Source organism: Apiotrichum porosum (genome assembly GCF_003942205.1).
Source record: "Apiotrichum porosum strain DSM 27194 chromosome Unknown scaffold_23, whole genome shotgun sequence".
Lineage (NCBI taxonomy): Eukaryota > Fungi > Basidiomycota > Tremellomycetes > Trichosporonales > Trichosporonaceae > Apiotrichum > Apiotrichum porosum.
This window is the reverse complement of record NW_021167130.1, coordinates 123,085-148,976: the sequence shown is the minus strand read 5'-3', so window position 1 is coordinate 148,976 and position 25,892 is coordinate 123,085. Positions and strand designations below refer to the sequence as shown.

At 60.0% G+C, this 25,892-nt stretch overlaps 12 protein-coding genes across 12 annotated transcripts; 6 read left to right on the top strand and 6 right to left on the bottom strand.

The window, feature by feature from the left end:
• Window positions 1-10: 10 nt before the first annotated feature.
• Window positions 11-1,126, top strand: URA9_1 (Dihydroorotate dehydrogenase (quinone), mitochondrial; the record flags this gene model as incomplete). Its single annotated transcript, XM_028621038.1, has 2 exons — window positions 11-129; window positions 212-1,126. Coding segments are annotated over 2 exons (1,034 nt in total), but the record flags the coding sequence as incomplete, so codon positions are not given.
• A 170-nt stretch (window positions 1,127-1,296) lies between these two features.
• Window positions 1,297-3,259, bottom strand: EHS24_005514 (uncharacterized protein; the record flags this gene model as incomplete). The annotated part of the gene is made up of 7 exons (XM_028621037.1): window positions 1,297-1,371; window positions 1,409-1,688; window positions 1,849-1,940; window positions 1,976-2,035; window positions 2,074-2,544; window positions 2,821-2,937; window positions 2,975-3,259. 7 exons carry the CDS (start codon window positions 3,257-3,259, stop codon window positions 1,297-1,299), a joined length of 1,380 nt encoding a protein of 459 aa, XP_028471776.1.
• Window positions 3,260-3,446: 187 nt separating this feature from the next.
• EHS24_005513 (uncharacterized protein) lies at window positions 3,447-4,651 on the bottom strand (the record flags this gene model as incomplete). Its single annotated transcript, XM_028621036.1, has 3 exons — window positions 3,447-3,794; window positions 3,824-4,533; window positions 4,630-4,651. 3 exons carry the CDS (start codon window positions 4,649-4,651, stop codon window positions 3,447-3,449), a joined length of 1,080 nt encoding a protein of 359 aa, XP_028471775.1.
• A 426-nt stretch (window positions 4,652-5,077) lies between these two features.
• Window positions 5,078-7,313, top strand: EHS24_005512 (uncharacterized protein; the record flags this gene model as incomplete). The annotated part of the gene is made up of 3 exons (XM_028621035.1): window positions 5,078-5,165; window positions 5,213-5,851; window positions 5,914-7,313. 3 exons carry the CDS (start codon window positions 5,078-5,080, stop codon window positions 7,311-7,313), a joined length of 2,127 nt encoding a protein of 708 aa, XP_028471774.1.
• A 118-nt stretch (window positions 7,314-7,431) lies between these two features.
• On the top strand, window positions 7,432-9,101 carry RAI1_1 (Protein rai1; the record flags this gene model as incomplete). The annotated part of the gene is made up of 7 exons (XM_028621034.1): window positions 7,432-7,922; window positions 8,015-8,125; window positions 8,181-8,316; window positions 8,358-8,365; window positions 8,444-8,508; window positions 8,545-8,687; window positions 8,733-9,101. 7 exons carry the CDS (start codon window positions 7,432-7,434, stop codon window positions 9,099-9,101), a joined length of 1,323 nt encoding a protein of 440 aa, XP_028471773.1.
• Window positions 9,102-9,411: 310 nt separating this feature from the next.
• EHS24_005510 (uncharacterized protein) lies at window positions 9,412-11,326 on the top strand (the record flags this gene model as incomplete). The annotated part of the gene is made up of 5 exons (XM_028621033.1): window positions 9,412-9,547; window positions 9,680-9,723; window positions 9,781-10,038; window positions 10,367-10,679; window positions 10,716-11,326. 5 exons carry the CDS (start codon window positions 9,412-9,414, stop codon window positions 11,324-11,326), a joined length of 1,362 nt encoding a protein of 453 aa, XP_028471772.1.
• Window positions 11,327-11,912: 586 nt separating this feature from the next.
• On the bottom strand, window positions 11,913-14,796 carry EHS24_005509 (uncharacterized protein; the record flags this gene model as incomplete). The annotated part of the gene is made up of 2 exons (XM_028621032.1): window positions 11,913-12,035; window positions 12,061-14,796. 2 exons carry the CDS (start codon window positions 14,794-14,796, stop codon window positions 11,913-11,915), a joined length of 2,859 nt encoding a protein of 952 aa, XP_028471771.1.
• Window positions 14,797-15,516: 720 nt separating this feature from the next.
• MXR1_1 (Peptide-methionine (S)-S-oxide reductase) lies at window positions 15,517-16,420 on the bottom strand (the record flags this gene model as incomplete). Its single annotated transcript, XM_028621031.1, has 6 exons — window positions 15,517-15,569; window positions 15,629-15,708; window positions 15,801-15,882; window positions 15,949-16,104; window positions 16,155-16,286; window positions 16,336-16,420. The coding sequence occupies 6 exons, from the start codon at window positions 16,418-16,420 to the stop codon at window positions 15,517-15,519; spliced, it is 588 nt and encodes a 195-aa protein (XP_028471770.1).
• A 368-nt stretch (window positions 16,421-16,788) lies between these two features.
• On the top strand, window positions 16,789-19,314 carry HIS4 (trifunctional histidinol dehydrogenase; the record flags this gene model as incomplete). Its single annotated transcript, XM_028621030.1, has 1 exon — window positions 16,789-19,314. One exon carries the CDS (start codon window positions 16,789-16,791, stop codon window positions 19,312-19,314), a length of 2,526 nt encoding a protein of 841 aa, XP_028471769.1.
• A 619-nt stretch (window positions 19,315-19,933) lies between these two features.
• EHS24_005506 (uncharacterized protein) lies at window positions 19,934-20,753 on the bottom strand (the record flags this gene model as incomplete). Its single annotated transcript, XM_028621029.1, has 5 exons — window positions 19,934-20,062; window positions 20,104-20,301; window positions 20,345-20,420; window positions 20,485-20,653; window positions 20,690-20,753. The coding sequence occupies 5 exons, from the start codon at window positions 20,751-20,753 to the stop codon at window positions 19,934-19,936; spliced, it is 636 nt and encodes a 211-aa protein (XP_028471768.1).
• Window positions 20,754-21,103: 350 nt separating this feature from the next.
• On the bottom strand, window positions 21,104-22,815 carry EXG3 (Glucan 1,3-beta-glucosidase 3; the record flags this gene model as incomplete). The annotated part of the gene is made up of 4 exons (XM_028621028.1): window positions 21,104-21,366; window positions 21,416-22,126; window positions 22,225-22,408; window positions 22,468-22,815. 4 exons carry the CDS (start codon window positions 22,813-22,815, stop codon window positions 21,104-21,106), a joined length of 1,506 nt encoding a protein of 501 aa, XP_028471767.1.
• A 301-nt stretch (window positions 22,816-23,116) lies between these two features.
• EHS24_005504 (uncharacterized protein) lies at window positions 23,117-25,384 on the top strand (the record flags this gene model as incomplete). The annotated part of the gene is made up of 8 exons (XM_028621027.1): window positions 23,117-23,228; window positions 23,296-23,452; window positions 23,516-23,750; window positions 23,794-24,035; window positions 24,075-24,213; window positions 24,251-24,480; window positions 24,527-24,927; window positions 24,966-25,384. The coding sequence occupies 8 exons, from the start codon at window positions 23,117-23,119 to the stop codon at window positions 25,382-25,384; spliced, it is 1,935 nt and encodes a 644-aa protein (XP_028471766.1).
• Window positions 25,385-25,892: the final 508 nt, after the last annotated feature.

Below are 25,892 nucleotides of genomic sequence, written 5' to 3'. Positions count from 1 at the left end.
CTTCCCCGAGGGCACTCCACCGCTGTGCCGCCCAGGGCCTTAACCGCCTTGCGTGAGGGCCACCTCCTCGGCGTCAACCTCGGCAAGAACAAGACGTCCGCCGCCGACTCGAACGACGACTACGTCAAGGTGTCCGCCTTCTGGGTCCCTACGCCGACGTGGTGATTATCAACGTCTCGTCGCCCAACACCCCCGGTCTCGCGCCCTGCAGTCCAAGGAGACCCTCGAGCGCCTGCTCAAGGACGTCGTTTCGGAGCGCGACTCGATCGCCGTTGACGGCCTCCCCAAGATCGCCGTCAAGGTCACTTGTGACTTGAGCGAGGACGAGCTCGCCGACGTCGCCTCTGCCGTGCGCGCTACGGGCGTCGACGGCGTCATCCTCTCCAACACCACTGTGCGCCGTGACCTCGGCCTCGAGTCGGAGCACAAGGGCCAGGTCGGCGGTCTGTCCGGTCGCCCGCTCTACCCGCTCGCCCTGGCAGCACTCAAGACCCTCCGTCCCCTCCTCCCGCCCTCGGTCCCCATCATCGGCGCAGGCGGCATCTGGAACGGTGCCGAGGCCCTCGACATGGCGCGTGCCGGTGCCTCCACCGTGCAGGTCTACACTAGCTTCGGATACCGCGGCGTCGGCACTCCCCGTCTGATCAAGGACGAGGTTGTCGCTGCCCTGCCCGCTGGATCAGAGTGGAAGAAGGAGATTGGACGCGACTACGCCAACGCCAGCATGGGCTGGGACGTCGACCGCGTCGCAGCCGAGGGCGCTGCCGTCGCCGCCGAGGCGGCTGGTCTCGGCGCCTTGCTCGCCGAGATTAAGGAGAGGGAGGACATCCACACCCTCGCGGCTGAGGCTCACGAGGCTCTCCACTCTATTGCCGACAAGCTGCCAGAGGTTGCGGCCCCCGAGCCCCTTGCCCCCGACGCCATTGTCGGCGCGCTCGAGAGCGCCATTGCCGCGTCGGTGACTGTTGCCGGCGCCATTGAGGCCGCACCCCTCGACGCCGACTTTGTCATCATCGACGAGGTCCTCCCTCCCGTCGTGGAGGTTGTTACCGCCGTCCCACCTACACCGTCCCAGCAGGACGAGTGGACGCAGCGTGCGCGCTCGGGTGACCGTCGTTTGGTGTAGACACATTATCCATAACTCATTGGTATGCAAAAGGGAGGTATTGTCGCATACTTTCATCGTGATTTACCCGTGTAGAGAGCATTTATCGTTACACCTAGTATACAAGTAGTGGACAATGGAGGGTCGGGACTTGGTGCCGGGAGATATACAGTCTGGAGCAGGTACACGCCTTATCGCGAGGGGTGACACCGAGGGGATAGCGGCGCCCAGAGGGTGCTGGGGTGGGCTGCGATGGTGTGACGCTGCTGAAGCGAGGTCCATTGGCGCGTGGTGTGGTGCCACCCTCGTAATGACTGAGGCGCCGTTTGACGAGCTCGGTTGAATCTGAGCAGAGTTGGCAGCAACGGAGAGCAGCTCGCGGTCCTCGTTCAAGCGCTTGACCTGGCGCTCCAGCGCCTTGATCTTCATGTCCTTGATCTTGAGCTGGTCCGAGTGTGCGTGGTGGTTCTTCTCAGCGCCATTGCCGTTGCCGTAGAATGGTGATCGGTTGGAGTCGGCCTCGCCGAGGACCTTTGGTGTCGCCTCACGGCGGCCTCCTCTTCCAATGCCTTCTGAGCGGTCTCTAGGTCGGTATGCAGTTGCTCGAGCTCGGTGTGCCTTGCGTCCAGGTCCGCTTCCTTGGCCTCGAGGTCAAAGTTCTTGCTTTGGAGCTCTTCGCTCTTGGCTTCAAGCTGTGCACTCCTCGCCTCCAGTTCAACGTTTGCGGTATCAGTTCGGCGCACTTCGCCTCGAGCTCCACGCTCGTGGTTTCCAGCTCTGCCCTCATCATCTCAAGCTCGGTGTTCTTCTCCTCGATCGAAGCGTTCAGAGTGGTCTGATGTCAGCTGGCGAAGGATAGGTGCAACTCACAACCTTGCTGCTCAGCATCTCATTGTGGTCCTCGAGATCAAGCACCATGTTGCTCTCGGCCTGCAACTTCCCTGCAGCTCATCGATCTGCTTGCGGACATGTGACAGCTCGTGGACGGCGATGTCCTTTTCGTCGATAGCCGCTTGCAACTGGTACTCGGCCTCTTCAAGCTTGGCGCGCAGCTCCATGGGACCCTCCCGTGCCGACACCGAGGACTGGATACCCGAAGCGTTCATGTCGTCGCGGGCGACCTGCAGGTCGTACTGGGTCTCCTCGAGCTTTTGGTTGAGCTCGTGCTTTTCATCCGCAGCGACCTGTATGCCGTCGCGCAGCTCGGCATTGACGCCCTCCATGTCGCTGAGCTGTTCCCTGAGTTCCGACTGTTCAATCTTGAGCTCCTTGTTGGTGTTGCGGCTTTCCAACAGGGCAGCACGCAGTTCCCGCATCTCATCCTGTACTGGCATGAGCTTGGCGATGATCGTGTCGCGTTGCACCACGTCTCCTTTCAGCTTTTGCAGCAGCTCTCGGTATGATGTGACCTCGTCCTGGAGCGACTTGGCGTACAGTGCCTGGGCATCAAACACTGCTTGGGCATGGGGGCGAGCACGGCGGCAGTGGTGTTTGAAGTCGGATCGGGGTTGGGGACCTTGACCGTATCAGAGCAGGGGATTGTTTTCCTTGTCAGAAACATCGCTAGCAGGCTCGGTTCGGCGTCGCTATGTTCGTCCATGCTTGGTCGGGGAACAGACTCAATGAGCCGGCCGCGACCCGCCTGTTCCAAACACAGGTTCGTCCAATGCCTGTGAATGTTAGGTGGAGGACCGTAGACGGCCATTGCAACTTACTGGAACTGGACTCTTGGCCCTAACGGAGGTTGTCTCTTCTTCCTCCTCTGTAACCGCAGCGAGGTGGGGAGGTGAAATGCGGCGGGTAAGTGGGCTGGACGGCAGGCTAGACGGAACCTGGAGGGTCAGATGGCGTTTTCAGGTGTCAACTCACCGGTAGCTCATCCATGTCTACCACCGACGCAAGGATGCGTGAACTACTCATGCGGGGAGACGTCTTGGGACTGGTAGAGGGCAGCGACAGTGAGCCCGTAGCGACATATTTGCTAGCTGCCAAGCGAGTGCGGAGCGCCGCGACCGGTGTCTTCTCCTCGTCCTGGGTGCCAGTGGTGGTTGCGCCTGACGTGATCGATTCCAGTGACCGGTCAGCCCACATCGGTGCGGATCCGGGACGACGGGGGGCGATACGCGTCGCAGCAGTCGCGTCGGGATCGACCATTGCTGAAATCGAAAAGCTCGCACCGGCCAGCTTGGCAGGGAGTCGTTGCCAAAACTCAAGTCTGCCGGCACGACCCATTCGGAGCTGTTGTTGGGTGACGCCTCGTTCCACTCCTCATTTGGCACTGCTAGCGGCGAAAAGTGTCGGATAGGCTGCACATCGACGAGGTCAGTCTCGGGACTCCACGTCAATCGCCCTCGCCCGTGTGGTCCTCTGGAGTGACGATGATCTCCGTCCCGGGCTCGAACTGGTTGAAGCCGAGGTCGTGGAATGTTTGCGAGTTAGTGAGCGTATTCTGCGTCACCTCATCGTCGAAACTGTTGATGTCGGCCTCTTCAAATGAAGAGTTGTGTGGCTTGTGGGTGGGCTCAAACTCGAGCGAGTCTTCGTCCTCGTCACTGCTTGCTGGCTCGATCATGGGCACCTCTTCCTTAATCAATGGCTCATCGCCGAGATCTGTGATTCCTTCGTCGCCCAATTGTTCAAATGAATGGTGCGATGGCTCGTCCACAAAGTCTGGGAGCCTCTCGATGACCTTGAAAAGACGGATTGGTTGAACCGCACAGAGTTGCCTGTTGCAGGAGTGTTTCCTGGGCGGAGAATGCTGCGTGGTGTTTGGGGAACAAGGTGGGTACCGGCAGGTGTGCTGAACGAGTGGAGGAGTCTGCTCTGGATCGGAGTCGACGGCGCAACGGGCCCCTCGGAACCATTCAACTCTGCGCGCAGCAGTGGGCGCCCAAGGAGTCCACCGGGTCGTGATGATGACAGGAGCATGCCATACTTGCCCGGCGTTTCCTTCTGAACAGTGGCGAGGCTGTCGTCTAGTTCGACCTCCTCCATGTCGGCCATGCTGTCGTCGCTAATGTGCTCCTTGGATGCATTGGCCGCGGCTGTCGCAGACGATGCAGTGGTGGTGCCCGTCGGGCCCCTGCCCAACGACAGTGGCCATCGAGGGGTCACGCTACGTGGTGGTGTTTGTGTCTCTGAAGCGAGGGACTCTTCGAGAAGTGCAACAACGGGTGCGGGGGTGCTTTGCAATGGTGGGGGAGAAGCGGGTGGCGTTGTGGTGCTCCGGTCTGCGTCAACATTGTTGGGGCCGCTGCCCATCACGGTGATAGGCGGCGAGGTGGGGGGCGGCGGTGACAAGTCGAGACTGAGCGAGTTGGATGAGCGGCGCTCGCCCTCGGGAGAGGGGATGTTTGGGAGAAAGCTGTCAAACGAGTCGAGCTGGGAGGTAGATGCTGATGCGTCGTGTGCCGAAAGGTCAAAGTGTCCTGTAAAGCATCAGCAACTGTTGTGTCGGGGTTTCATTTCAAGCAGTGGCGTGAGAGGAGGGTTGTGACAATGGGTCGATGGTCAAGATGACACACGAGAAGCTAGGTCATGCGGCATGGCGGACGGGGGCATGTCCATACCGGCAGCCACCACACGCCTTGTCTTACGCACTGGCAGGGTTTACAAGCTTGACTTGCTTCCTCTTCTTTCGTGGGGTTGCGCGCGGTGAGGATGTTGCTGGGGTGCCAGAATGAACCCAGAGATGGATGGCGATGCAATCATCTGGGAGAAGGACATGGTGATGGGTGTCGCACGCTAGGGGGGTGTAGAGAGAGCAGGTGTCGGGAACAAGATGTTGCATTCGTGAAGAAGATCAGGCGCGTGTTGATTTGAGTTCCTGTCAACAACAGAGGAACCGGCAGCTCACAATTGATTCCGTCGGCCGCCGTCACTTTTGCTTCCGCCCTCTGCCAACACCAGCGAGAGGCACACCTCCACTTTGTGGATCCACATCCATGACGTTCCACCACCACACAGTACACCATGTCCCAGGTCGACCTCAAGGCCCTCCTAAAGCAACTCAGCTCCCCAGACGCTGATGCTACAACAATCGTCACCCCTCAACGCGTTCGTGAGCTCGCAGCCGCCATCTCGCCCTCTGCAAGCCATGACGACCAGTCGTTTGCTCTTCTGAGCGTCAGCAAGATTGTCGATGTCGCGTCGCAGGATGGCACCCGGACGAGGTTGCCCTGCGTATCAAGCACATCTTTGACCCGTTGGTCGCTGATGCTCTTTCTACCGATTCGGCAGACCCCGTGTCCCTGGTCCCAGCCACATCACTCCTTGCTGTGGTAGCACAAACCGCTCCCAAAGCAGTGGTGGCGATTCTCACCCAGCACCTGGGCCTCGACGACAACGATGACAAAGAGTCGACCGTTGATCCCTTGTCTCTTCTTCTGGAGCTTGCAGAGCTTCCATCGTCTCTTCAACCCGCGTTTGCTGGTCTCCTCTCGTCGCTTGCCGGTACCAAGGCAGGACGTGATTTGGTGCGCAACCGTGCGCTCGAGTGGCTCTCTGCCGCCGCAGAAGCCGAGACCAAGCAGGTCCAAGGGGACACCAAGGTGCTCTGCGCGGTTACTCTGTCCAAGCTCGGTCGCGAGGACCCAGTTGTTGGCGAAAAGCCAGAGGAGCGTGCGGTCAAGGACGAAGAGGCTGAGGAGAACGAGTCCCGCTTTGCGCGCACGTTGGCCGCACACATTGCGGCCTCGTCTGCGTCATCACGCAGCGACGGTATTCTCCCATCACTCGAGGGACTGAGTGTGCTGTCGACCAGACCGTTTATTCGCGACATTCTTGCTGCCGACTCGGCCTTCCTGAAGGGCCTCCTCGCACTGTCGCCTGTGCCCAGGCTGCCGGCGGCTCGCTTCCAGTCACCCCTCGTGCGAGCATGTCCTCTCTCGACCAACTGGCTACTGCACCAGTAGACACAGCACTGTGCTATGGTGTTGTTACAATTCTCTCAAACCTTACGCAGCGCAAAGCCGTGCTGTCCGAGCAGGACCAGCAAATGGCGCGTCTGCGACGTATGGCCATCTCCGGCAAGGGTGCTGCGGACGGCGGTGACGACCCGCGCGAGAGCGACAATGCCGCAAAGGCCCGCACCGACCTCGTTGTAGCTGCTGGCGTGCTAGGAGCTCTACGTGGTCTTGTCCGCGCCGAGTCTACTCGCGTTCGTGCCGGACTCGGTGCGCTGTGCCGCGACATTGTCGAGGACAAGGCTCAGCGTGTACCGTTTATCCGCGATGGCGGCGTCAAGATCCTCACCATCATCCTTCGCGACATGAAGGACGCAGAGGACAAGATTGCGCCTGCACAGGGACTGGCCAAGCTCGTCATCACGACCCCGCCTCAGCTCCTCTTCCCGGCTCCATATCAGACCAACGCCCTCAATGCTCTCCACCCGCTCTACCTCCTGCTCGTGCACCCCAACTCGTCGCTCCTGCAAAAGTTCGAATCCCTCATGGCCTTGACAAACCTGGCTTCCATTGACCCTCAATTCGGCAGCCGTATAGTCGCGGCCAACATGACGCCACCGGAGAGCAACGAGTTCCGTGGCGCGGACAGGTCAACGACCGTCCCAGTTGTCTCCAAGGTTGAAGAACTGCTTCTTGACGACAACACTCTCGTTCGCCGTGCTGCTACTGAGCTTGTGTGCAACCTTGTTACATCAGAGGCTGGCTTCAGCTACTTCTCCGGCGACCAGGCTGGCTCTCCCGACCCGGACCCGCGGGCCGCCTCCCGTCTTGGTGTTCTCCTCCTCCTCACCGATGTGGACGACCTCGCTACGCGCCTTGCCGCCTCGGGAGCACTGGCAGTCCTCACCGAGTCTGTGGTCGCGTGTAAGCTCCTCCTCTCCGGTGCCGGCATTAGCAGCACGTCAAAGCGCAACGCGTGGGAACGTTTGGGGGACCTGTTCGAGCCCGGAGGCGCGGTCCCCGAGATTGGCGAGGACGGTGAGCGCCTCGAGACTGTCTCAAGCTCGCCTCCCGACGCTGGGTTGGCGCACCGCGCTGCGGTCATTATTGAGAACCTCGCACGGTTCTGCAACGCGGAAGATGAGGAGCAGCTGAAGAAAGGCCAGGCGGCGCTGGAGGGCAAGATTGAGGCGGCGGTCAAGGCGTTCATTCCTACCAAGGACAGGCCAGCGGACCCGCGTGTCGATGTTGCTGGTGTTGTCAAGGCGCTTCTGGAGGCTAGGAAGACATTGGCAGGAGAGTAGCAGTGATGTGCATGCATTTATAGAGTGTCTCAGGGGGCCACCTCAATCGAGTACGATTTGGCCAGGTAGATACGAGCGAACACCCATGCGCTCAAGCGTACGAAACAGTACACGCTCGATGGTATGTGTCTCACTCAGATCATCCACGACATTGTATGTGGTGAAATGGTGGGGGGTTCATCGCTATTCCGTCAACAACCTCCACCCGGTCGATTCCAGCGATCCGCTTCATTCCGTTCACCGTTCAATCTCATCGCCGTCACCATCCGTCCACTCCACTCCACCACTCACAAAATGGATCCCTAGAATCCCTGGCCCTGCCGCCCGCCAACCTCCCAAGGCCGCCAGCGTATGCGCGGCCAGTCCTGATCGACACGACACGTACCTCCCCTCTCGCGCCATCGAGCAAGGCGACGCCAGCATGGTCTATTACCGACCGGCACCGATCGGCGCCGACCTGCGATACGGGTTCGAGCGGCGCGTGGAGCGTGACGAAAGCGTGGAGGAACATCTGGATGGACTGTGCGACGCTCTGAGAGTGTTGCATGAGGGTGGGCGAGGGGCCGAGAGGCTCGGAGGTGTGGTTACCTGGCGCGGGATGATGACGAGGTCAGTTTCAACTCCGCCTGAGCTCGATGGTTCCTTCCCAGAGCTCGATTTGGATATGTGAGACTGAGATTTGGTGCTGATGGGGACTACAGGATCATGACGGCCCCATTCGAGGACCGCGATGGTTGGGAGATGAACTGCGTGCCCCTTGGCGGCTCGATTTACCTCGAACTGGACGACCCTCCCGAGAAGCGCAGCTATCGGTAGGTAAACCGATCTCCTCGTCAAAGCCACCTATGTCCTATACTAACACGATAGGGCAAAAGATTCGGCCAAATGGGCTCTCCAGAGCTATATGGGTTACTCTTACGAAAGCTTCTCAACTACCACGCCTGAAGGGGATCCCGAAGACTCGCCAGAGGGATGGAGCGGAGACGTGAACACCAATGTGCAGGTGAGTTATTGGAACCACTTTGCAACTTAGCTGACAACCAGTGGTGCAAGTGAGTTCAGCTACTGGGGCGGTAGCCTCGCATGTCTACTCGCCAGCTAGGCTGAGGACTTTCAAGCTGACGGTGCAGCATCGTCCGCTCGGCGATTGGCGAGATTCCTCTCTGTCTCGGTGGCGAGGTGGACTGTGTTCAAGGTGGGTTAATAAATAGCTGCCATCTCTAACCCTCAGCCGAAGTGGGAGCGCCAAACCCAGGTCTCGACGCGTGTGTCGAACTCAAGACCAATAAGGTCATTGACAGCGACCGCGCCGACATGGTCTTCCATAAGAAGTTGCTCAAGCACTGGGCACAGAGCTTCCTCTTGGGCGTGCCGGTATGTCCTTTTCTGAGGATCATTTGCCTGACGCTCTCTCTACAGACTGTCGAGCTTGGATTCCGAACCGAGGAAGGCATCATCGCCGAGCGCCACCTGTTCGAGACTGAGCGTATACCCGCACTGGTCGCGTCGGGCCCACGGCCAGCATGGTATCCGACCCCATGCCTGCACTTCTTGCACGCCGTCCTCGGCCTCTTGGTCCGTCACTTGCTCCCTGCAGACCCACGTCCACCAGGCGCGCCTCCCGTGTACGCGAGTGAAGGCAATCTCCCGCCAGCACCGACTTTTAGGCTGAGGTTCACTCCGCGTCGTGGCGTAGAGTTGTTCCGCCTGCCCAGCGTGAACAGCGAGCGGTGGGGCGGTATCCTGACCGAGGACTATACGCGCCATGTGCTGGAGCGTGATGCATAGCTATATAGCTGTAGAGAGTTTGTTGCTTGCCCATGCATTTTGCGGTAGCGCGCAGGGTCACCTGGTGCGCTGGTGAACGCCGTTCGGAACTTGCCGACTAGATTGTGCTGACTCGAATGTTGTGATAAGAGCGGGCAACTGCGGGCAGCCACGGCCAACCGCGGTTTTAGCGGAGCAGACGGTGACGTTCGCTTATAGTCGTCGACCGCTTGCCCATTTCTCTCCCTTCGTTTATTCTCTCCTTCACTCTCCCTCTCCCTTCCACTCCAAACCCCCTCCCCCACATACGCTCCTAAAGTATCTCCCTACAATGGCTCCCGTCCCCGTCCAGGTCGCCGACTCGGCCGTTTCGAGCCCCTTCCCCCAGAGCCCCAAGACCACCGGCCCCCCCGTCGACCAGACCAACTTTCTGAGCGACCGCGCGCGTACCACCGAAATCGACGGCAGTGAGTAACGTAGAAGTCGGTGGTGTTCATGTGGAATGATCGTGGTGCTGTAGCATCCATTCTCGTCGACGGCTGTGCTTTTACTGCCCACTGCCCACCTGCCCGCCCAAAACACCTTGCTGATAACAACAGTTCGTGGTCTCCTCCCTCTCGAGACCCCCGATGTCGTCTCCTTCGTGAGTAGCTTTCGCAGACACCTGATCTGTACGTCTGTACCTGACTAACATGTCCAGCTCGCCGGCAAGCCCAACCCGGCCACCTTCCCCTTTGGCTCCATTACCCTCAACCTCAAGCCGTCCATCTCTGGCCGCCCTGCCGAGTCTATCACTCTGGACGGCGCGGACCTCGACCACGCGCTGCAGTATGGCCCCTCGGCTGGTCTGACCAGCCTCCGCAACTGGCTCACCGCGCTGCAGGAGCGTGTCCACAAGCGCACGCCTGGAAACTGGACCGTGTCCCTGGGTTCTGGTTCGCAGGACCTCATGACCAAGGTGAGCACTGAAAATGTTGGGGGGGGGGGAAGGAGGGGACAAGAAAAGTGGGCGCAGGAGCAAAGTGTGCGCTGCGCCAAAGGGATCCACACAGGCGCTAGAGCCTAGACCGTCAGTGCCCGTGTGCATATGGACAGATTGGCGGGGCCGCGTCGTGAAGCGCTCGGTACGGCGTGCAAAAGGGATGGCGCGTCTTGTCCGCGGGTGTCGTGAGCCATCCCGCTCGGAATTCATATCCGAGGGATCCGTTGAAATTAGAGCCCTGGATGGAGCCCCTCCCAACCACACATCCAACTGCCAAAGCAAGCACCATCTAACCCGTCCACAGTGCTTCTCGGCCGTCCTCAACCCCGGAGACCCGATCCTCGTCGAGACCCCCGTGTACTCGGGTGTTCTCCCGGCTCTGCGCCTTCTGAATGCGGACATGATTGAGGTCGATGTCGACGACCAGGGTCTGTCTGCCACCCGCCTCGCTGAGATTCTCGACAGCTGGCCCGCCGACAAGAAGAAGCCCCGTGTCATCTACTCGACCCCCGTCGGCTGCAACCCTTCGGGCTGCTCGGCTAGCCCTCAGCGCAAGCTCGATGTGCTCCAGGTCATGCAGAAGCACAACCTCCTCATGATGGAGGACGACCCTTACTGTGAGCTTGATGACGGAAATCATAGCTAACGTTCAGACTACCTCACCACGCCCCTCATCCCCTCGTACTTTGAGCTCGAGACCCAGGTCTTCCCCAACGCCGGCCACGTCGTTCGCTTCGACTCGTTCTCCAAGCTCCTCTCGGGCGGCATGCGTCTCGGCTACGCCACGGGCCCCAAGGAGATCCTCCACGCCATCGACGTCAACACCGCCGGCGCCAACCTGCACACCTCGGCGCTGACGCAGGGCATCGCCGGCAGCCTGCTCCAGCACTGGGGCCAGGACGGCTTCCTCGCGCACTCGGAGGCCGTGTCGGCATTCTACAAGGAGAGGAGGGACGTGTTCGAGGCCGCCGCGCACAAGTACCTCGACGGCCTGGCGACGTGGGTGTCGCCCGTCGCCGGGATGTTCCTCTGGATCGACATGAGCCCCGCGGGCATCACCGACTCGTACTCGCTCATCCGCACCGAGGCGCTCGCCAAGGGCGTGCTCGCCGTCCCCGGCCAGAGCTTCTACCCGTCCAACAGGAAGAGCCCGCACGTGCGCGTCTCGTTCTCCATCATCGACCTCGAGACCAAGGCCCCCGAGGGCTTTGCGCGTCTCGCCGAGGCCATCAAGGACAAGCGCAAGGAGCTTGGCCTCGAGTAGAGAACGGGCAGGAGGGACACGAGGGAGAGAGAGCTGAAGCCAAAAAGCAAACCAACGCGACCATGTGTCTGTAGAAGCGGGTAAAGTGTGTCTCTTTTGCCATCGCCAATCTTGTCGCCATCTTGTCTAATGGGACCTTGAATAGATCCATACCTTGTCTCTTACAATCAAAAACATGTCAATAAGTGTTCTTATCGAGGAGGCACACATACCAGCGCCACTGACACTCGCGCGTTCCAACAACGGTGACAACGCGGATCTCAGTACATACCTTGCGAGCAAACGAAGATTGGGCACGCAGTTCTCTAATGGGTATGGTTTATATACATTTTTGATCGATTCCGAATTTGTACACGCTCTCTACAGACACATTATTTCTTGAACCAGAGAGAGTGCAATGACATTGTGTTGGGAAACTGTGTTCTGAGCGCAGACGGTTGGCGACTGTCGGGGGGTATACAGGGAGGGTATACAGGGAGGGCGTTGTGGTGTGGTGTGGCAGTGTGGTGGTGGTGTGGAGCGGTGTGGACAAGAGTCGGGGGAGTGTTGTGGGAGGTGTATGTATGCGCGCGCGTGCACGCGCGCTCTATTCGAGCGACGCAAACGCCGCGACGCCGCCCATGCCCTCCTCCCTGCCCATCATGCCGTATCCACGGACAATCTCCATCTTGCGGGAATGCCAGCCGACGTCGGAACGCACGCGGCCGTCCTGCTCGGCGAGGTGGGCAAAGTACTGGCGCTTGGGGTGTGTGGCGGGCAAGTGGCGGAATAAACGACTTGCGCGCGAGTCCCTCGCCGCTCGCGGCAGCGTCTTCGGGCGCACGGCCCCAAATGCCGACGGTGTCGCTGTAGATCCAGCCGGCCGAGACGTCGACATACCATCCGCGCCCGCCCTTGGACTTGACGACCTGCCATTCCGTGCGGCCAGAGCCCTGGGACGAGGTGAGGGAGCGGGTGATGGACGACGACAGCTCGACGACGCGCAGGCGAGTGGGGCCCGCCGCGAGATCCACTTGGGCCGTACCGCGGGCCAAGTCCAGAGCGTTGGCGAGCGAGAAGGGCTGGGTAGTGAGAGGGTTGATGAGGAGGGCGTGGAGCGCGAGCGTAATCTGCAAAGTGGACGCGTCGGGACGGAGGTCCCTGATGGATGTGCCTTGGAGAGTAAGAATCTCGACACCAGGCGCCTGGTTCTGGATAAAGGTGGCGACCTCCCTGAGCGGCAGCTCGGGGATGTGGGAGAGGCCAAGAGACACAAGACTGGGCTGAGGAGGGAAGACGTCGGGCGACAGGTGCTCCACAGTGAAGCCCGCCGAGCTGAGGTCAAGGTACCTCAGGCGGCCAGAGCGGATGCACGGGGCCTTGCTCAGGAGGCGGATGAGGTCTTCACCCTCGATGGCGTTCCCTTGCGTCGGGTTGACAAACAGGTTGAGCTCGACCAGGTCACGAGCCGCGGGCGAGTCGACGAGAAAGTCGACGACGACATGGGGACTGAGCTGTGCACAGCGGGCCAAAGAGAGCGACTGCAGACGCAGACCGCGAGGGGCGTTGGTCGTGAGCGTACGGAGGAGGCTGTCAGACAGACGGGTCGCCGAGAGGTCGAGGTGTGTGAGGTGGGGCATGCAGAGGATGAGGCCCTGGATAAACGTCGCAGGCAGCGTCATGCATGCGCGCAGCGACAGGCGCCGCAGGGCATGGAAGCGGGGACGGTGCGTGCGGCGTTCGGCAAGAGGAAGGTCCTCGTCGTCGTCCTCGGTATCCGTCGCCGACTCGACGCGGCGAGGCTGGCGTCCACGTCCACGACCGCGCTCCTCATCGTCGCTCTCCTCGGGGATGCCGACATTGAGCCAGTTTTCACCAAACTCGTCAGCTGCCTCGGTGAATGCGCGGCTCACACACCCCGTGAGGTCCAGAGCCTCGAGCGGGGTGAACAGGTTCCTGCGGGTCCACTTTTGCTCGTCAGTCTCGTCCTCGTAAGGGACGTAGACTGGACGCGGGGGGTCGAGTTGATCCTCGAGCGTGATCTGTTCAAGCGCGGATGGGTGCACGCTCACCGAGCGAGCACGAATCGCAGCGGGCGACAAGGACGTCGAACGCTGGCGGAACACACGGGGTTTGTGGTATCCACGGAAGAAGATTTCCTCGACGACCGGGTATGACAGCGCCGAGTCGACGTACTCTGTCATACAGATGGAGCGGAGGTTTGGAGTGTTCTTGATAACGCCCTCCAGGCGTCCCGCAGTGACGAAACGTCCACGCACCGCCTCCTCTTGAGAGCGACGGGAGCCGATGGTGCGGAAGTTGATAAAGTTGATGTGGCGAATGTACGGCCCGGGAGGAGGCAGCATGTCCGGGTTGACATTGGGGACAGCTTCGGCATCCTCCATCGCCATGTCGTCCTCGCGCGGAAGCTCGAGGCTGTCCTTGGGAGGAGTGCGCATGGCCGTCATGAGCGAGGACTCGTCCGAGGCGCTCTCATCCTCGTCAAAGTCGGAAAACACGCGTGTGTGGTGCGACAGCGAGCTCTGACGCATAAAGGGGCGCTGTCCGCTCGAGAGGGACAGCGAGCGCGACAGGACGGCCGAAATACCGTCCGCCTCGAATGCGAGCTGGCGGCGGGGCGAGCGCGAGCGGCCGCGGAGACGAGCGTTGTGCGGGGAGACGTTGCGCGAACCAGGGGGGGTGAGCAGCGCGCTGAGGCGGCGAGGCTGCGGAGGGGCAATGATATCGGCACCTGGACCAGAAATCTGGGCGACGGTGGTGTTGATCGTCACCTTGCGCCCAAGGGTAGAGCGTCCCGTGCCCGAGCCGCCGCCGCCGCCAAGAAGGCCGCCGATGAGTGAGCCGACGGGCACAGAGGGCACCACCTGGGCCTGGTTCTCGGTCGAAGACGACCCCGCGTCAAAGGCACAAGGTTCGCCGGTGGCATCGGCAGCTTCGCGTGCAGCCGAGGCAGAAGCAGATGCGTAGGAGAGGGGATCCGCGGCAGCTGCCAAGGTCGCGTCGGTGGGCGAGAGGGTAAGTGGCGCGATGCCAGCGCCACTGAGTACTTCAGACGACATGACCTCGTGATCGGGCTCAATCTCGTCGGGGTGGCTGTCGACTACCTCTTCGGTGAGTGCGTCGACGACGGCGAGCCAGCCACGTCCGGAACGGACATCGACGTTCTCCCACAGCCACGGACGGGCCGACTCGAGAGCGTGGGAGCAGGTCTTGGTCAGGCTACTGATGGCATCATTGACCGTCTGAGGGGGGTTTGGGTGCGGGTCGAGGCATGCTACGATGTGGGCCTCGGGCACAGGCGTCTGCTCAGCCAGTGGAGCAGGGGGGTAGAAGGGTGGAGGAAAGAGGGAGGTGACCAGACTCAGTACCTCTAACGGTAGCTGGTCAAAGCGGGTTGTTTGGGTATCATGATACGAGTTGTTGTCTTGGGAGGTGTTCTGGGGAGTCGCCTGTGGAGCGACGTTGTTCATGGGAGAGTAAGAGTAGGCTTCTGGGGTGGGGTAATGGGTTGTGTTGGCAAGGCGATGGTGAGTGGGTGGTTGACAAGAGCGAAGAGGGGGGAGGCGAAAAATGCCCACATGTTGCTCGAGCAGCGTCCTCGGCCGCCCTTCCCCGCGAACGGGTGGCGGCGGGGGCCCTCACTCAAACCACGTGCTCCCAGAAAGATCGACTGTGTCTGCTTGTTTTGCTGGTTGAGACATTGCTCGCAATGTCGCAATACGGTACGTTGGCTCGTTTAAGCTTTGTCCAAGCATGTGTGTGGCACACTTGCTGCAGCCACACAAATAGGCAGCGGCTGTACCATCGCTATGCAGTTTTCCACCCAACAAACAGACGACGGCCAACGAGTTTCCAATGTCTTCCACCCGACGACGACGCCGCACCAAGGGTTGGGGGCGCTTACCTGACAGCTGACCTGAGTGCGACGGACCTGGCACACACGGAGGCACCGCCCAAAGGCCAAACACAACACAAGCAACACGGCGCGGCCAGACCTTTTGGTGGTCTTCATCCCGCGCGCTCGGATCGGCGCTTGTCCCGCCGCTGCGCCGCTGCCAAGACGGACGGAATGCTAATGTGGCAAGTGCTAATGGTCGGTCGGCTCTGGCCGAACACACACGGGGCGGGCCGCGGCACAGGAACATAATATGGGTCTTTTTTAATACAAAGGAGCACAGTCGTACAATTTATCACCAATAGAAGCGGTGCGTGGGGCACTCGTAGCCGTCCGGGTTGACGTCCACTTGGGGTCCGTCAGTAAACGAACTCTGCCCCATTTCATAGCAGAGCACTGGTACTCACAGTAGTGCTGGTGGTAGTCCTCAGCGTTCCACCAGACGCCAGATGGGGTGATCTCGGTCTTGATCGGCCGGCCCTGGTAGCTGAAAGGCGTCAGCCACGGCAGTGCAAGACGGCCGTGCGCGCTGCGCCAGCCTCTAGACCCCTCTGTCTGTCTGTCTGCCCCAGAACTCACTACTTGTCCTGGACCTCGGCGGTGACCGCGCGGGCAACAGCCTCCTGCTCGGGGCTGTGGTAGAAGATGGCGGAACGGTACTCTGTTCGCCAGTATCAGTATTCGGACACTCGCTCTCGCACCTCGCCATGGCGTCATCGAAACTCACGCGTTCCCTTGTCGGGGCCCTGCGAGTTCAGAGTCGAAGCATCGTGGGTGCGGTAGAAGAACTCGACGAGCTCGCCGTAGCCCACAGAGCCCTTCTGGTAGGTGAGCTGCACGGCCTCGGCATGGTCGGTTGCGCCGGTGCAGACCTGCCTGTAGGCTTTGGAATGTCAGCTGTTGTGTTCTGTTGACAGCTCATGCCACACATACACGGGTCTGTGACGTCCTCCTTGCCGCCAGTGTAGCCAACGACGGCCTTGAACTGAGGCAGGTGCGAGTAGTACTTGGAGAAGAGGTGCTCAGTGCCCCAGAAGCATCCCGACGCAAAGGTCGCCACTTCCACTGCAAAAGGGGTTAGCTGAATCAGCATTTCAGAGTTGGAGCAGCTCACGGCCTTCCTCGAGCTTGGCGTTCTCGCGGCTCTTGATGGCAGTGGGGAGAGTAGGGGCGGGGGGAGCCTTGGTGATCTTGGGCATGGCGACTCGTGAAGCAGAGAAAAAGGAACGTAACATGAAGAATGACATTGCATCTCGTATTCCATAACGACGTCTGCATCAGGACCGCTCTCTCCGTAATCGAAGGTGTGCTCCGTGTATCCATGTGGTGTCTCGCAGCGCAAGAGTGGAGGGACTCGGGCACATTAGTGACGTGTAATTAACACTCCACCACCAAGTGTGAGACTCGGTTCTTTGATAAGATTGTCCCCGGTAGTCAGTTCCCCCGGTTCCCCGGCGAGGGTTCGTTCCCCGCCGAGTCACGAGTCGGATTGTACGGCGAGACGCCACAAGAAAAGGTTGAACAACGGAGGACACTCGACTTCTGCAACGCACTCACACATCCCACCATGCCCGCCCCCATCTTCCTCCCGCTCGTGGACCCCACAGCGGCCGCGCTCATCCCAGCGCTCGCCCTCCTCGGCCCCGTCCTGGTCCCCGCCGCTCTCCTCGACGCCGTCCGTCCCTCCATCCCCAAGACTGGCTCATACATTGTCGACGTCTCGGCAAGTGACGCCGATGTGGTCGACATTTTGAACGCTGGCGCCGCCGCCGTTGTCGTCTCGTCGCAGCAGTTCTTGTCTGTTGCCGGTATCCCCCGCGAGCGTCTCATTGCCAAGCTCCAGGCTTCCGAGCTCGCCAATGCTGCCGCTGCCGCCGAGGTTGCTGGCGCCATCTACATTGTTGGCGGCACCGAAAAGGACACTGCCAAGTCGCTCGGTGTCAAGGCCGACGTCTACGTCGAGCTGGCTTCCCCCTCGCCTGCCACCCTTGTTGAGTCGATCAAGGCCGCTCGCCCTACCACCCTTGTTATCCCCACTGCCCTCCTCACCACTGGCGCCTCGAGCGCTACCCACGTCTCGATTGCCGACGCCTTCCTTGCCCCAGTCGTTTCCGACCGCCCCGATGGCCTGTTCCCCACCATTGTTGCCTCGTCTGGCCACTCGTCGCGTCCTCTCGGCATGGTCTACTCGTCTGTCGAGAGCGTCTCGGAGGCTATCAAGACCCAGAAGGGTGTCTACCAGTCGCGCAAGCACGGCCTGTGGCGCAAGGGTGAGACCTCTGGCAGCGTCCAGGACCTCGTCTCGATTGAGCTCGACTGCGACACCGACAGCTTTGTCTTCAACGTCGTTCAGCACGGCACCGGTTTCTGCCACCTAGGCACCCCCACTTGCTTTGGCAACTGGAACGGCCTCGCCCGTCTCGAGGACACTCTCAAGTCGCGCCTCGCCGACGCCCCCGAGGGCTCGTACACCAAGCGTATCTTCACCGACGAGAAGCTGCTCCGCGCCAAGATTATGGAGGAGGCTGAGGAACTCTGCGACGCTCAGACCAAGGAGGAGATTGCCTTTGAGGCTGCCGACCTCCTCTACTTCTCCCTTGCCCGTGCCGTTTCGAAGGGTGTGAGTCTCAAGGACATTGAGCTCGCCCTCGACGCCAAGGCCCTCAAGGTCACTCGCCGCAAGGGCGATGCCAAGCCCAAGTGGGAGGAGAAGGTGGCCGACAAGCCCGCTGCTGCTCCTGCCCCCGTTGCCGCTGCCCCCGCCGAGGAGGGCCCTATCCGCATGCGCACCACCACCCTCAAGGAGGTGCCCAAGGAGGAGTACCGCTCGCTCCTCCTCCGCCCTGTCCTCAACTCTCTTGCCATGATTGACAAGGTCAAGCCCATTGTCGAGCGTGTTCGCAAGGAGGGCGACGCCGGTCTCAAGGCCATGACCAAGCAGTTTGACAGGGCTGACCTTTCGTCCAACGTCCAGCTTCCTCCCTTCGCTACCCCCACTGAGGCCGAGCTCCCCAAGGACGTCAAGGCCGCTATTGACCAGGCTTACGCCAACGTCAAGGCCTTCCACGCCGCTCAGGTTGACGCCGCCCCTCTCCGTGTTGAGACCATGCCCGGTGTTGTGTGCAGCCGCTTTGCCCGTCCCATCCAGCGTGTCGGTATCTACGTCCCCGGTGGCACTGCCATCCTCCCCTCGACTGCTATCATGCTTGGTGTCCCCGCCCAGGTCGCTGGCTGCAAGGAGATTGTCCTTGCTACTCCCCCCCGCCCTGATGGCTCCATCTCCCCCGAGGTCCTCTACGTCGCTCAGCTTACTGGCGTCACTTGCATCCTCAAGGCCGGTGGTGCCCAGGCCGTCGCCGCCTTTGCCTACGGTACCGACACTGTCCCCAAGGTCGACAAGATCTTCGGCCCCGGTAACCAGTGGGTCACCGCCGCCAAGATGCTCGTCCAGAACGACACCGACGCCCTTGTCTCGATCGACATGCCCGCTGGCCCCTCCGAGGTCCTCGTCATCGCCGACGCCACCGCCAACCCCGTCTTTGTCGCCGCCGACCTCCTCTCGCAGGCCGAGCACGGTGTCGACTCGCAGGTCGTCCTCGTTGGCATCTCGCTCACTGCCGAGCACCTCGCCGCCATCGAGGCCGAGGTTGACCGCCAGGCCCTCGCCCTCCCCCGTGTCGCCATTGCCCGCGTCGCCATCTCCAAGTCGCTCATTGTCCTCGTCGACACCCTCGAGGAGGGTCTCGACTTCTCGAACGACTACGCCCCCGAGCACCTTATCATGCACCTCGCCGACGCCCCCGGTGCCGTCGCCCAGGTCGAGAACGCCGGTTCCGTCTTTGTCGGTGCCTTCTCCCCCGAGTCGTGCGGCGACTACGCCTCGGGCACCAACCACACCCTCCCCACCAACGGCTACGCACGCCAGTTCTCGGGCGTCAACACCCTCTCGTTCCAGAAGCACATCACCTCGCAGGAGGTCACTGCCGACGGTCTCCGCGTGCTCGGCCCCGTGGTCGTCACCCTTGCCGAGCGCGAGGGCCTCGAGGCGCACGCCAACGCTGTGCGTGTGCGCCTCGCGGAGCTGGCAAAGTAGATTTTTTTAAAAGCAACATCAACAACACCCACACCCACACACACATATACGCTCTATCTATGCTTGAGACTTTGGACTAGGGGTTGAGAGAATTGTAGACTGCATAGGCTTATTTTTCGCATCCAGTTGGATTTCTGTTCTGAACATCGTATCTGGGCTGCAAGTGGCCAAGTGGGGGGGGGGGCGGGAGCGCGAATGACACAGACGCAGTGCTTCCCGGTTTCACTGAAGAAACGCATAACGCGATCTGGCGAAGCCGGTGAACTCGTTCTGGTCTACATAGTGTGTATCTTCTTTGTGAGGCGGGGGGCTGGCGGTACCGGTGGACTTACCGGTGAACTCGTTCTGGTTTCCACTTACAGTTGGCGTGGTGCTTCCCAGTTTCGGTGGAAGAAACGCATAACGCGAGCTAGCAAAGCCGGTGAACTCGTTCTGGTTTACATAGTGTGTTTGGTGAGAGGTGGTTGTCTATAGGACGCAACGCAAACTGGGCGCACATACAGTTGCATTTTCGGTACATGTTCTAATGGTGCTCGCCATGTTCCAGTGTTGGCTGTACAAGGTAGTCTCCAGTGACGACTGCTTCAACACTGGTGCTCTCGCTCAAGCACACATGCCACTACTTTACAGCAATGGCAGAGGTGTCACCAGGGTTGGATAGGAGGTGGTCATGGTACGTGGAACCGTTGGGAAGCGTATGCAGGAGGTCTGCTCGTACTTGGAACCCGTTCTTGTTGTAGAATCCGATCTGGGTGGTGTGAGCTTAATTTGGCGCCACAATCAGCTCACGTTCTTGGCACTCTGGGTGTTGAGTCCCACCGGCATACCGCCTGCCTCATCGGCCCGCTTCCTCAGCATGGTCAGGAGGGCCGATCCGACGCTCTTGCCCTGCATGGGGGGGTCGACACCGAGCATGCTGACATACCACCAGTCCCGTTCGGCATGCGGCTCGACCTGCTTGAACAGCGCCTCCATGCCAGGGAACAGCTGAACTGTCAGTTGTCCCGTTCATGCCATGAGCACAACTCACCTTCTCCTGGAGGTACGTTGACATGTCTGGGGACATTTGGGCAATGGCTGGGCCAAATATCTTGCCCAGGTCCTCCCTACGCGACCTTGTCAGCGGGCCATCATCCACGTCTGCAGCTCAGCATTGCTCCTATTGCTCACTCGGTACAGAACTCGGCACCGGGAGGTGCGACGAGGACAACCCCCACAACTTTCTCTCCCTCCTCTGCCACCCAAGCCTCATGATACTCGAGTGCGTGGTCGACAGTGGCAGTGAAGATGGCCATGTTGGGCTCGCGGGCGGCACCCCAAAGACCAACATACGGTGGGTCTGACGTCAGTTGATTGTGAGACCGTGTCAACTAACAGGTCATGAAGGCGTCATACAGCACTTCTATCATGCGTGTGCGCTCGCATTCTGCCATCAGCATGGTAAAGACTGACATGCACACCTGTTGCATCCTTGACTTGACGTGTGGTGACCATTGTTGATGTTGATGGGAGGAAAGACAAAGAGATGGATGATCCGAAACCGTATTCAGACTTTGCTTTAAGCCTATCGCATTTCGCAGATGCCGAAGCAGAGGCGAGCGGATCCGACGCGACGCGTCCGTTGCAAGTTGCAGTAGTTGGGAGCACGCGGGACACAGAACCATACAATGCAAACAACTGGTTGGGAGCACGCGGTACACAGAGCCATACAATGCAAACAACTCAATCTCGTGTGTCATGAACGCCCCGATAAGGGGGCATGGTCGTCGCTTCTATCAACGGATCGTGTCTACGAGAGAGCCTGCGAGTGACAGGCCTTGACTCCCTGGTTAAAGGCGTCGGTGTACTGCCACCCCTCGTTGCCGAGCGGGCCCGAGTAGTGCTCGTACTCCCACTTGCGGCGGCGAGCCCACTGGTCCACAAAGCCAAGCTCGTTCTGGCCCTCAGAAGTGAGGAAGAGCAGCGCGTCATCCCATCCGCGAGAGAATCCGGAGCTAAACGCATGGCCATTGGGGTTGCCGTTGTTTTGGCGCCAATAGTTGCAATGTGAGTCTGTGAAAGCGGTGTCAGTCTACGCATATCGGGTCATAGATAGACTCACCAGTCGCCTGGCGACACATGGTGTCGCGGGCGCCGTCGGGGGGCGGGTTGAACTTCTTGAGCACTACCGTGGCTGGTAGGATCTCGGCCTGGCCACAATTACGTGCGCTCCATCCCGAGTCCCAGTCGCGGTCGGTCTTGAGCGTCCAGAAGAAGTAGCCACCCGTGTTTTCGAAGAGCTGGAGCTGCGATGCAACAAAGGCGCGCTTCTGGGCATCACGCTCGCCAGCCGGGGTGTCGTGCGGAAGACAGCTCTCGTCGAGGCCAGCAGACCACTCGCCCACGACCACGTTGCCCCTTGCCTGCCCGACCTGGCCCAGGAAGGTTGACGCAAATTCGTGCTGCAGCTTGCCTGCGTGCTGGTAGCCGTTCAACTGCTTGTCCGGGCCGTCAAAGCAGCGGTACAGGTGGTGGTCCAGGACCACAAAGTCATTACGGTGACCAACCCACGGCGCATAGTGGTCCGTCGCCCACGAGTCGGAAACATAAATGGGGAACTCGGGTTCGGCGACCTGGCGCACCTCGTTGAGCGTCGACTCGTACCATCCCTGTAGGCGCTGGTTGTTGGCCGGCTCGTTGAGAATCTCGAGACCGATGACCGCCGGGTTTGGTGACAGCTGCGAGGCGAGGAAGCGCAGCGCCAGCGACGTAGACGCCAGGTTCTTGTTCGAGTCCCAGAACCTGACCTTGCCCTCTGACATGCCCGAGTGACCTGTGAGAAGCCCGTCAGCACTGACCCTCCGTACCTCGGTGCTAGGCGAGTCCCTATGACGCCGCCGCCGCCGCCCCGTCCCGCCTTGCGATGCTTACCGTCAGTGTTCTGAGCACCAGCCGCCGCGTGAAAGTCGACAAGCACGCCAAGACCAAACTGCGCAGCCTTATCGATGGCACCGAGGATACGAGGCCAAGCACCCGTGTACACGTCCGCATAGCGCTCATAGTCGGTGCCGCGAAGCACGTCTGGCAGCACACCAGCAAGGTGGTAGTATCCGATCTGGCCGTTAGAACGTGAAGGGGGAGTCTCACTCTACAGGCATCCCAGCAGAGACTCACCGGCAGGCGAACGCTGTTGAAACCGCGCTGCTTGATCCAGTGCCAGTCGTCGTCAGTCATCCAGGTGTCCCAGTGGTGCTCCATGGCCGCCTTTGCGTCCTTGCCGCGGGCAAGGTCAAAGTCCGAGCCCTTGGGGTCCACTGCTGTTGAGGCATACAGCTTGGTGGAGAGCCAGCTCTCAGTCACAAACCACGAACCCAGGTTGATACCTCGCTGCCGGCGGTAGCGGGCGAGGCTCGCTTCGAGAGGAGGAGGAGCCTGGGCTGGAGGGAACGCGTAGTTGCCCGCGGGCGAGCCTCCGTCGTTGCCGCTGTCGAGCTTGTTTTTGATCTTGTCAAAGAGACCCATGGTAGTGTGTAAGTGTACAATGACAAAAGCGGTGTGGAGCTGACGTGCACACAGAAGGGAGAGAGGAGCGTCCAGGCCACCGGAAGGGAGCCAAGAAGGTCAGGAGCAAGCCATGACGCCGCGCCTCGCAGCAAACATTTCGAGGTGCCCCGCAGACGTCATGTGTGTGAGTCCCCCTGCGGCGGGCAGCGGCGGCGTCCTGGAGCGAATAAGAGAGACACCCCCGGGTGTAACATGGCGTTTTGCCTTCCACTCTCTCACTCATACAGTCCACAATCCCTCGACGTCGAGGTCAGTCAACATGGCCGACATCAACAATGCGACTCTGTCGGCACACTTGCACCCGGGCGCAGAGGACCAGCTTTCAGTCACGAGCGTCTTCTCCATCCGCCCCGACCCCGACACTATCACTAGTGAGTTTTGGCCGGCAGCGCAGTGCGGCGGTCGCCTCCCCTCGGTGGTGCATCCACTAACATCCAGAGCTCGTCGGGCGCGTGCGTGCCATGGCCACTCGCCTTCTCCCCGTCGAAGTTGAGCTGGATGTGATCACCGACGCCACTGGCCCAGTCATTACCCCCGAGGTCGTCAACGCTTTCCGTAAGGCTGGCGGTGACTTTGAAGAGGCGGTCCCGTTCTGGTAGGTCACACGACCTGAAAGGATAAATGGAAACAATGCATCCAGAAAACACTGACCATCCAGTCTGCTCCGTGCACGCCACCTCTTTATTCGCGAAGGCATGGCCAACCCGACCGACTATGAAGAGACGCTCTGTCGTGCCACGGCCTGTGAGGTCATCGCTCGTCGCATGGTCCGCATTTTCCCTCATGAAAGCCTTCGCAGCGTCATGAGTGCCCGTTTCCGGTACCGTGACAGCGATGGCGATGTGTCGGCCGCGAGCTGTGCACTCGAAATGGCCATTGACGGTCACTGCACCGTATGTCTCACTCCCATTGCACATCTGGTACCTGACAATTCAGATCTTCCTCTCGTCCAACGAAACCCAGGAAGTCGTCAACGCACTCTGGTCTGGCCGTTGGGTGCAGGAAAACAACGAAGACCAGGACATTGACTACGTCGAGTACCACCGCTCCCCCGACCGTGCTGGTTCGTTCTGGGACCACCTGGACCCCCTCCGTCTCTCCGTCCCGCGTTACCAATCGTTGCTCCGTGTTATCATCTGGCTCGTTTACCTCTTCGTTTACTCGCAATCGGTCAAGAGGTGGGTGCCACACGTTTAAACCAGGTGCTGACTTGCCAGTCCTCTTGATGCTATCAACCGTAGCGAGTTTGATGGTTGGGAGATTGCGCTCTACATCATGACGTTTGCCTTCTTCATTGAGGAGAGTGTCAAGTTCTTCAAGAACTTGCGCCTTGCCAACAACCCCCTCAATGCCATCGTACGTGATAGTGGCTGTGGTTTGCGCTAATAGACAGAGTTTCTGGGTTGTAGTCAACTTCCTTATCGACGCCCTGCTTCTCACTGCGCTGTCCCTCCGTGTCGCCGGTATGCGCCTCGACCTTGACGACGACGCAAAGGCCAACCTCATGAAACGCTCGTTCCAGGTCCTGTCCTGTGCTGCGCCTCTTATCTGGATGAAGCTGTTCACCGTGTTTGAGGCATACAAGACTGTGGGAGTCCTTGAAGTAGTCGTCTTCCGCATGCTGTGAGTCACGTGTGCTGTTAACAAGGCTTGGCGACTGACATTGCAGGCGCGAATCGGTCATCTTCTTCATCCTGCTGGGTGTCCTCGGTCTTGGCTTTGCCCAATCGATGTACGCTCTTGACGCTGCAGATGGCGAAATCAACGAGTTTATGCGAGGCTTCACCTTCTCCGACGACCCCGACAACCCGGGGCAGGGAAGCACCACTATCCTGCTCAACAACCTTGTCCAGGCCTTGCTCGGCTCGCCCGAGTTTGGCATCTTCGAGTTTGACTCTGAACGCTTTGGATATCCTTTCGGTCTCATCATCTACTACTCGTGGAACTTCTTCACTACCATTATCCTGGTCAACGTCCTGATTGCCCTCTTTGGCTCGGCGTACCAGGAGATTTCCGATAACGCTACCGACGAGTACCTGGCGTTCTTTGCTGGAAAGACTATCGACATGAGTGAGTTTTGAAGTCGGGAACCGGCAGCTGACCACCAGTTCGCGCGCCCGACCAGTTTGTCTATGTGGCACCTTTCAACCTCATTGAAATCGTGTTCATCGTCCCCCTCGAATTCATCCTCCCGACCAAGGACTATGCCAAGCTCAACCGCGTCGTCATGTCGGTCATCTTCTTTGTGCCCCTCGTCTGCATCGCCATCTGGGAGGCCGGCGTCGTCCACGCGCGCCGCGGCGTGCTGTACGACTACTTTGCTACGCCGATCCCCGAAGACGACGAAGACCCCAAGGTTATTGACCCCGAGACCACCGACCCGGCGGGCGTGATCTCAAAGGTCCCCTTTGACGAGCTTGTCCAGGCCTTCCCCAACACTTCGGTTACGGAGAGTACTGTCATTCTTCGCGAAATTCACAAGATGCGCGAGGCGCTTGACAGCCTCGAGAAGAAGATTACTCGTTGAGCACACGTCGAAAGCAACAAGTGTTTTCCTATGAGTGTCTTCCTCTGAAAATCTGCGTAGTTTGTCCCATAACCATAAGTAAGCAAGCACACGATGTATTACATGGACGTTGCGAATGTTTGCCTTGCAAGCCCTGGTCGTCCAAGTGGCTGCGATCAGACACTGTCTGGCCCCGCGTTGACGGAATAACTCCACGTGCGCACCTGTGGCCTGTGGACCAAGTGCTCCCCCATGCATGGGCTACCTTGCATGCTGCACTTTTTCCCTTGGCATCGTTGCAGCTGACACATGGAGGACATGACACGGCGAACCGAGTTCTCTGGCACCCGAATTCGGCTGACCATGACATTCGCGGGGTTTCCATCCACGTTCCGCACCTGAGCGCGGAATGTCATAAAACGGCGGCAACAGGGGCCATACGTCATTGCCAACGTCCTTGTGAACACTGAATCAGCCGCGGTAGTCGGCGACCACGCAAGTAACACCCATATCTTCTCCAAGCTCTATT